This window comes from Xiphophorus maculatus, chromosome 4, assembly GCF_002775205.1.
Source record: "Xiphophorus maculatus strain JP 163 A chromosome 4, X_maculatus-5.0-male, whole genome shotgun sequence".
NCBI classification, from domain to species: Eukaryota; Metazoa; Chordata; class Actinopteri; order Cyprinodontiformes; family Poeciliidae; genus Xiphophorus; species Xiphophorus maculatus.
In genome coordinates this window covers 33303711-33313145 of record NC_036446.1, presented here as the reverse complement: position 1 = coordinate 33313145, position 9435 = coordinate 33303711, and the positions used below count along the sequence as shown (strand labels likewise).

Sequence of the window (9435 nt, the reverse complement as noted above, 5' to 3'; positions counted from 1 at the left end):
TTTTTTTTATTAAAGGTCAAAACACCATAACTACCATCAACATGACAAGTTGATTTGAATATAATAATCCATAACGCTTTATCAGCAGATAAAAGCAGTGAGGAGCCTGAAAGGAATAATTTAGATAAAAAGATTTGTGCAAAGTCAAACTAGATTAGTACTGAGAACACATTGTAGTGTTACAAACAGAATGCAACACCTCCTAGAAAACATTTTGCCAGTGATCTTTTCAAATCTGTAATCAAGACAGTAACGCCAATAAATGGGAATGAGAACTAAAAAGCAGATGAACTTCCTAGAATTAATCAGCCAGAGTGAAAGTCAGTAGAAAAAGATTCCAAAGTCGCCCTTTCTATTCCATTTGAACTGATTCCCCTGAACAGAAACAAAGATCTGGTGCTCCATCAGATCCTGGACCGCTCGGCTGCAGGACACTTCCTTGCTTCTACTCAGCTGACGACCGAACTGCCACTTCCTGCCGGCGGCAGCAGCAGCATCACCGTCGCTGCTGTTGGTTCCCGCTGACTCCAGCTGGGAGGCAGCAGAGTCTGACTTTGCTGCTGACGGCTCTGGAAGAGCCTCCTGCTGCTGGTCGTCAGCGCTTTGCACTGCTGGGTCTTCTGGGGACAAACAGAAGAACTATAGATGAGCTAACTACTGATTCTACCAAGACAACCATCAGAGCATCGAGCACAATGAGAGCTGCTGACCTTCACCCTCACAGGACTGGACCCTCTGCTCCTCTCCAGTACCCGGTTTAACCAGAATCACACCGTAGTCCTCATTGTTGTGGATGATATTGTTTTCCATGGTGATGGATGGCATCCCATCCAGCTCATTGGCAAAGTCCTGCATGTCCACACACACACACACACACATTATATGGATCATACTTTTGAAAAAAAAAAACATTTATATTAGAAAGCAGAGATTCAGTGTTACAGAAAGAAAACCTATCAGTCTGACGTAGAATACCAAATGCCTCAGAAATAAGAGATCGTGTGAAAAAGCGCCACCTTCTGGAAAAATGCAGAAAAGTTACATGACCTAAAACTGAAATAACTGTTGTACTCAGGACTCCTCAAGTGGCACCTTTTGCTATTCATTAATGAGTTAATCAATAAAAATATAAACCTTACACTTGTTAGAGGTGCAAGATTAGAAGGATTTTAGCTTTAGCTGCAGATGCATCCTTTGCTACAAATAATGAAATGTTCACTAAATGAATGCTGCTGCTGCATTTTAGGAAATATGTATTTTTTTATTATTTTTTTTTTTATAAAAGTAGATTTGTTTAGTTGCATATTTTAATGCATTTCTAATACTGCATAAAAGGCTTAAATGGTAAAAAAAATCCTATTAATTGATAGAATAATAAATTACTAAAATAATCATTAGTCGCAGCTCTATTGTCAATAAACGCTGAAGGAAAATGATTGATCCTAATCTCTGAAAGAATATGTGAGAAATATAGAACCATGGAAAGCCCCCGCACCCCCCTTCTTCAAACCAGGTAAATCGATGTCAAACGTTGCAGCAAAGATTTTCGCTTGTGCCTCTATCATTTTAAAGATATCAAGAAATGTTTCCAGAGGTCATGAAAGGTCAACCAGGCCCCCACTTTTACAAAATCAAGATGACCGTTAAACTTTCATTAATATCTTCAAAGCCAAAGCAACATAAACGAAAAATTTTGCTGCACAAACGTTTGACACCAATTTTGTCTGATTTGAAGGAGCTGAGGGGGCAACTTCACTCAGGTCCATGGTATTTGTGGGGGGGTTTCTGAGTGTGTTCTAGTTTAAATTATTCATTTATGAGTAAATACATATACACACACCCCCACACACTTTGGTCAACACCATCTGCAAAAACTATTAACAGCACATCTCAACAGGTTGCAGGATTTTGTTTGTATAAGAAAGTTTTTTTCTTTTAGGCTGAAAGTCGGCGGGAGTCGTGACGCCTCACCTTGATCAGGACTCCGTCCTTACAGTGATGGATGCTATTACTGACCAGACTGGAAATGCTGCCAGGATATATCTCCACACCTGCCCCCTGAACAGACACATGACTGACATCATCAAGATCAGCCAATCATCAAACAGCAAAAGACAGAGTCTGTGACATGGAAGCCGTCTGTTTAACAAAAACAAGCAGGACCAGAGGGGCTTCCTGTGTGATCGGTGTGTGCTGTCCAAACCTTGGAGCCATACAGGTCACACATGTTCATGGTGAAGCGGGCAGATGTCTGCACAATCACGCCGGTAGTGTCACACTGCAGCACGCAGTTCTCCATGTTCAGAGTGCCCTGACGTACACCTGGTCATCAATCGACAAGAAGGTTCAGGACTTTAAACAACACAGGGGTCCAGGTAAATGACACGACAGATTACTGCTGATGGAAAATCCACTTTTTTAGTTTTGATGTTTGTTCTGCAGAAAATGATCAATCAGGCTAATTGAAGTACAATACTGATATGCAGGATATTACATATTTTAAATTTTCAGTGCTACCATTTACACTGGAACAGTAACCAGCTAATGTTAGGTGGATTAGCTAATATCTATTAGCTGGTAAATTAATCAGGCCATCTGCTGGAGTAGCAACTCATCTGTTTGAACTTATGTAGCTCACTGTTCATCCACTATAGCTATAAAACAGCATCAACTTTATAAGAGTTACTGAAACATGCTCTGTCATATTTCACTTGTAAGCAAAGGAAAAGTGTGGTATTTGCCTTTCAGTAGACTGGTTAGACTGGTACTGTGAGGTAATGGCTGAGGAAAATAGTTTCCTCAGAAATGACTTCAAACTGGTGAGGAGTTTATTCCTGTTCTGAATGCTAAGTGGATTTCTGGATTCGAATGTTTTCAAACAACAATTTGTACTGCTGTACAATAAATTAAGAGATTTACAGAAAACATTGACACCAATTTAGTTGTACTTCTAAAGCAAAGATTCTGTTCCAATCACATTGTGGTCATTGTTGGCATTGTAGCAATTTTCATGAAAACTGTATTGACAAATTTTGCACTGAAGTTCCAAGATTGTCTATAATCTTAAACAAACTGGAGTAGTAGCTTGAAAATGACCAACTCACACAGAATGCCTTCGACAGCATCATGCTGGATGAACTTGATGTTGGACACTCTGACATCGGCTCCTGTGGACTCCACAAATGAGTCGCCTTTGTGTTGGTTTTCAATCACAACTTCATCAGGGTATCCAAAGCCTGGTACACAAACCAAGAGATCTGTTAACACCCAACAGCCCTCTGAATGTTTAACATGTCTCAGGAGACACTGGCAGCGGTCTTCCTGCTGCAAGTTGACCAACACATCTACTGTCAACCACTGGAACCTCTTCACATTTGGCCACATTCCAACAACACAGTGGAAGGAAACTTAAAGATACAGTTCATTTACATCCTCCAACCCCTTTACACTGATGCCAATAAATAATATCCTGTGAAACCAACTGTCTTCAGAAATCACCTCTAATTTTTAAACGCCCAGGTGTGTCTAACAAACACACATGTGTTGCTTTATTATTATTGAACAGAACATTATTGAACAGACAGCAACATGAGGACCAACAAACACAGCAGCAGGTCAGGGAGAACACTGTGGGTTCTAAAACAATATGCCAAGTAGAAATGAACCAATCCAATATCAATATCTGTATCAATCCCAATATTGAAAAGTTCTAAATCAGGTATTGTTGAAAATGTGCCCAATCCATAAGGACAGATTTATTCAGTCTTACTCTATTCTTTTTTTTTTTTTTCTCCGAAGAGTTTTTGCGGCGCTAGTGGCTCGTATTTTTTCGACAGTAGGCAGACAGGAAGGAGGGTGAGGAGAGGGGGGAAGACATGCGGTAAAGGTCGTCGGGACCAGGAGTCGAACCCGCGACGTCCGTGTCGAGGACTAAGGCCTCCAAACATGGGGCGTGCTAACCCCCTGCGCCACCACAGCACGCCCCCAGTCTTACTCTATTCTAAGCGACATCAAGCTTTATTATTTATTTGACATTATACTCAGAATTCCTAACAGCATTTCTCAGAACATCAGTGTTCACACCAACATGGAGCTGCTTCCTCTTAAGGGTACAATCGTCCAAAAAATGTGTTTCCATCCACACAATGTTTTCTTACCTTCAACAGTGATGGAGTCTGGTATGAAGATGGAGCTGCTGACTCTGTAAGTTCCTGGAAGAATGATGACCATGTCACCCTGATGACAGGAATCCACGGCTGACACTGGATCTCTATGGAACTGCAGAGATCATACGGTTCATTCTCCCAAAGCGGACAGACTGCCCTTGTGTGTGTGTGTGTGTGTGTGTGTGTGTGTGTGTGTGTGTGTGTGTGTGTGTGTGTGTGTGTGTGTGTGGGCATGTGTGTGTGTGTGCGTGTGTGTGTGTGTGTGTGTGTGAGGATATCAGCAGAAACTGTTTAGCACAGAGATGGAGGGTTGATGATACGGGCTTTGCTTTGGCCTTTCTGTTGGCCAAAAACTAATCTGTAAACAAAGCATTCTACATTCAAAAGTGGGCTGATCTGCTCAAAAGCTAAACCGTGGGACCAACTTATCAATATAATGACCTCAGAAAGGGCTAAAGTGATTCATCAGACTAGTGATGATGAATTGACTACAGAAATCATCCTCTTAAAAAAAGCCATTTACTAAAGAAATTACTCTGTAATTAAGCCAAATCTTCTTCAAACCTTAAGCCAGAAATCATTAAGTGTCAGTTTTAGCATCTGAAAAAAAAATCTGTTAAACATCTTTTGCAATATAATTATTAATCTGCTAATCCAAAAACTCGCACCAGATTAGCCACACTGTACTGATGTCCAGTCCAGCAGAAAGGACGGAGCTTTTCTCATGGTGACGTTAGAAGGATTTTTAGCTGCAGTTGCTTTCTTTACTGCAAATGATCGAGTGTTCTCGAAAGAAAAGCTGCTATGGCATTTTAGGCAATGAAATGTTTTCCGTCTTATTTAAAATTAATTAAATTAGTTATTTAACTGCAACTTTTAAAATTCCTTACATGTCACAAGGACACTATTATCTTCATGGACCTATTGACTAGCAGGCAAGTGTTTTCGAGTGAATTTAAGGGGTTACTGTATTCCTAATGTATAAAAAAGACTTAAGTGGTTAAATTAAAAAATCTGCAGAATGAATTTTTTTAAAAATCTGATTAATCATTAAAATCCTCAACCACTAGAATAATTGTTAGCTGCAGCCCTAATCCCAACCACAGCTAATCTACAGCAGAATGAGTGAAGAAGTTGATTTAAATGGTCCAATCAGAAGTGAGCTGGGTCAACCTTCCTAAACTTCCTGTGTTTCAGGCAGAGCAGCTGACCCTGCTGCGCTGGCAGCATGTGTGTGCTCTCACCTGGATCTCTGTGTCGTCAGAGGAGCTGAGCGGCAGGAGGCGTGCAGTGAGGAGAGACTGCAGCTGGATGGTGTTGCAGCTGGCCGTTACCACGTGAACCACCTTCACACCGGATGCTCTAAGCCCACGACTCTGCACACACTGCCGTCTGGAGCTGCCTTTGTAGGCCAGCACATACCTGGACAGGTGCAGAGGGAGGTCAGGGGTATGTTGTGTACAACGAGAGAGGGAGAGGGACAGACAGGGACAGCAAAGGACACACCTCAACAGGGGGTTTTCAATGATCTGCAGTTTGCGTTTAAATGTTTCCAGCTGGTCGTAGAGCTTCAGGCCCTCCACCATGGACACATTGTCTATCTCTGAGTCTGAGTCGGCGCTTAGCCCGCCACGCAGCTCTGAAAACTGCTGGAAGCACTGGGAGCAGCTCTGCAGCAGGGAATGGTACTCTGCCACCAGGCCAGCTGGGACTCTGTCTTCCAGGATGTCATAGTAGCTGCAAGAAGACATCAGCATCAACTAGAGCTGGACAATAAATCAATAACAATATATACATGTGATCAATATCAACAGATAATATGTCTGATAGAATTTTTCATAATTTCACTGAACTCCAATCCAAACCCACACAGCACTCTGGGCAGAAGAAAGGCTAGGAATGACCAGCTAAGCAAAGTTGGTGGCATCAACTAACTAACTAACTAACTAACTAACTAACTAACTAACTAACTAACTAACTAACTTAGCAACAACCTGTTGATCAACATACACAGTAGCAGTTTGTTGTTTTGCTATGATGCCTCATAAAACTGAAAACTGAGGCTAAAACAGGAAAGGTCACATCACCAGTTTGGTCATATATTTCAGATATTTAAAACGGAAAACTAATTATCCTTTTTGACTGATATGGAATGCTTATATCACAATATGTTTTTCAGTCATATTGTCCAGTTCGAGCATCAACCTTCACATTCCAGAAGTTCAAGTTCTGCTTACAGTCTGAGACGAGGCTCCACACAACGAACAAAGTAGTCAAAGTCATCGTTCTCATCTTCTTCATCCCACTGCCTCCAGATGTGTTTGTAGAAAAACCTGCAGACACGAGAAGACTCTTAGTATTGTTCTGCAGCACATCAGCCAGGTCCAATTCAGAGCACCCTACCTCAAGTGCTCAAGAGTGAGTGCCGTCTGGTCAAAGTCCCCCGACTCGTTGTAGAGCACCTGCAGCTCCAGCAGGGGGACTTTGTGCTGAGTCGCCTCCAGCAGAGAATTAAAGGATTCCTCTGTGATCTCACAGCTTCTGGTTTCACACTGCAGAGGCAGCAGCAGCTTCACACACGCCTTGAGGTCATTCAGGTCCAGATCTTGCACCTGAACTCGCCAACAGAATCCCACCAACATGACTGTTAGCAACAAATGTGATGGAGGTGAAGCCATCTAAACGAGCTGCTACTACCTCCACCACCACATCAAAGACGGCAGTGCTCCACAAAGCCAACCAGTCACACGGCTCCAGCGCCTTGTCCAGGTAGTCTGCTGTGAAGGCCTTCACCTCTGAGGGCTTACAGTCTCCTGGACACCAACAAACATGTGAATATTCCCAGAAACATGGCAACCAGACTGTGGTGGTGGCAGAGTTACCCAGCATGTAGTCCTGATACGCCTTAAACCTCTCGTAGAACAGCAGACCGCCGGTCTGGAAGGTGTCGGGCAGACCAGAGCTTCCTCCTCCGTGCTGCTCACATCTCTGCAGCTGAGTCCCCGACTTCTCACTGCTGAAATGATCTGTGCCACTGTCGTCATCACTGTCCCCGTTTAGACTCAGGGCTGTGGAGGGCGAATCACATTCATTTCATTTTTTTAAATTAATTTGTTTATTTAATTTATTTACAACTTAAAATGAGCATGTCACATGTACACATGCAAAAGTTTTGAATGAAGTGTAGTTTGAAGAAAAAAAAATATGTAGTCTACCCCTTCTCTCAAAAGTCATACTAAACATCAATCAACCATCCATATTGATACATCTTCAATCTTTATGATCATCACTATGCCACCACAAAATATTGCAATAAGATTCTAAGTCTATATTTCCCACCCATATCAATATGACTTAAAGAAATTAGACTTTGCAATTTGTTGGCTTGAAATCTCTTTAAGAAACTCCTACTCTTTCCAACACTGCCATTCAGCTCATCATTACAACAATGCTCCTCAAATGAGATGTTTACAGCTGATCTTAGGAGTTTTGTAGCTAATATAATGAGCTCAGAAGATGTGCAGTTCCACCATGTGTTTGCTAATTGCTGATGCTGCTAGTCTGGAGGAGCAGAGTGGGGAAATGTGGGAGTGGGCGCTCTGAGAGGCAGAAACTGAGCTTGGAGACTGCAGCTCCATGGAGGAGCTTTGTGGAAACATGCGGTGCCTTGTGAGGGCAAACGATTAGGCACCTCTAAATGGCTACCAGGGGAAATTAGAGGATTTCTCAAACATGCATGAAAGAATAAAAGCGGCAATCCAAGTTCGTTTTTGATGAAGGAATAACATTACAAAAAGCTCAAATATAGTCACTTTTACAATCCCCTACAGTGTTAGAGGAGAGGTCAGCTGAACTGCTTGTCATCACAAACAACCAGAGCAGCCTGGACATTTTGCTCCTCCCCAAATCCAGAACAAACAGACTCAGAAACTCCTTAGTCCTAAATGGCATGGGGGTGGGATCTGGAGGGGGCAGAAGAGGTACAGGAGGACAGAAACAACCTGACAGTCAACATTACTGAATGAGCAATAGATCACATGACATGCAATAACCTGTGCACAAAATCTAGCAGTAGCAATCTAGTTCATATCTTCCCTTTGTTTTATTTAGCTTCCTTTTCTATATTTTTATTGTACTTTTTACTTTTCATGCATTTCTTGTCAAAGCTGTATTTTTATGTCAGTTTCCTGCTGTTGGAAACTGAACTCCCCATAAGAACCTTAATGAGGGATTAAAAAAAGCTCTATCTAATCTACGGTAATCTCTAACCTTTAATGTGGAGGAAAGCATAACCAGGAGCTAATAAATGCTGCCATTTCAAGGTAGACAGAGTTTAAATAAGGATGGGAATATCAGTGAGTTGTTGTCTTCCTACAGAAGTACACGCAAAAAAACACCTAATGAACTCCCTGTAGGACAAGGTACAAAAGCAACACTATGAGTCTCTCTAGTTTTACTATTAATCCAATTTCCTCCAATGGATTTTCAATGTGTGAAAAATAATTCATCTGCTCTCTGCGACAACCCACTAATACTTTTTTTAAACAGGTGGACACAGCCGTTTTCTGATTCTTATTGACGACAGATTCTGAGTACAACATAAAGCACCAGGGCCACAGGGAGCAGCAGTACAGTTTGATCTTGTGACAGAGGCATGTTGAGTTTAATGTCCTTATAGTCAGTCAGTATAATGCCAAGTAAATCAGGTAAAGTCTCAAAGATGCAAACATATAAACACACAACTACTAATTTAACCGTCAAGACACGATAAGTTACGTTGACTCAGTCATGATGCCAGGTAACATGACCGAATCTATTTAGCTGCTATTAGCTTGACACTCCTTTAGTCATCTTTACAGCAGAGGCTTGTACCCAATTGATTTTAACCACTTCAGTGTCTGAAAGAAACAGTGACAGCTTTCCACAGACCTTGGGTTATATCCAACAGGCTGCGCCCCGCTCCAGGAAGACCTTCCTCTGTTTCTTCAGCTTTAACGGCAGAGTGCAAATCAACCACCACCATGTCCGACATGTCACTGACTATACACGCCGTTTCCTGGTTTTCCTGCTCCATGGATGCGCTAAAAACCCGTCTAATACAGTTCCTAAAGGTGTTCAAATCTTTTCTGATTTACAAACACTAGACTACCAGTAGAATCCACCCTGCTGCTTTCAAAATATCCCGGTCAGCGTTCTCTCTGCCAATCCGGAGCCTGAGCCAATCGTAACTCATAACACTGAGCATGCGCACAATGCTCTCTTATGAATA

The 9435-nt window shown here is 42.0% G+C and overlaps 1 protein-coding gene across 2 annotated transcripts; it reads right to left on the bottom strand.

The window, feature by feature from the left end:
* On the bottom strand, positions 1–9375 carry shcbp1 (SHC binding and spindle associated 1). Of its 2 annotated transcripts, none has more exons than XM_023331972.1 (13): positions 9096–9375; positions 7049–7234; positions 6864–6979; positions 6570–6778; positions 6404–6499; positions 5673–5903; positions 5411–5588; positions 4158–4278; positions 3105–3236; positions 2204–2322; positions 1972–2058; positions 711–849; positions 1–620 (listed from the first exon to the last, which is right to left on the bottom strand). In XM_023331972.1, the coding sequence occupies exons 1-13, from the start codon at positions 9238–9240 to the stop codon at positions 322–324; spliced, it is 2058 nt and encodes a 685-aa protein (XP_023187740.1). In that variant the 5' UTR covers positions 9241–9375; the 3' UTR covers positions 1–321. The 2 variants fall into 2 exon arrangements, with proteins under 2 accessions (XP_023187740.1, XP_023187742.1); XM_023331974.1 differs by having other exon boundaries at positions 1–617.
* Positions 9376–9435: the final 60 nt, after the last annotated feature.

Coding starts and splice junctions, on each gene's coding strand:
- shcbp1 (XM_023331972.1), bottom strand. CDS start 9,240: ATGGAGCAGGAAAACCAGGAAACGGCGTGTATAGTCAGTGACATGTCG. Junction 5,904..6,403: donor GTGGAGCCTCGTCTCAGACT/GTAAGCAGAACT, acceptor GTCTTCTTGCAG/CTACTATGACATCCTGGAAG. Junction 5,589..5,672: donor ATTGAAAACCCCCTGTTGAG/GTGTGTCCTTTG, acceptor GCACCTGTCCAG/GTATGTGCTGGCCTACAAAG.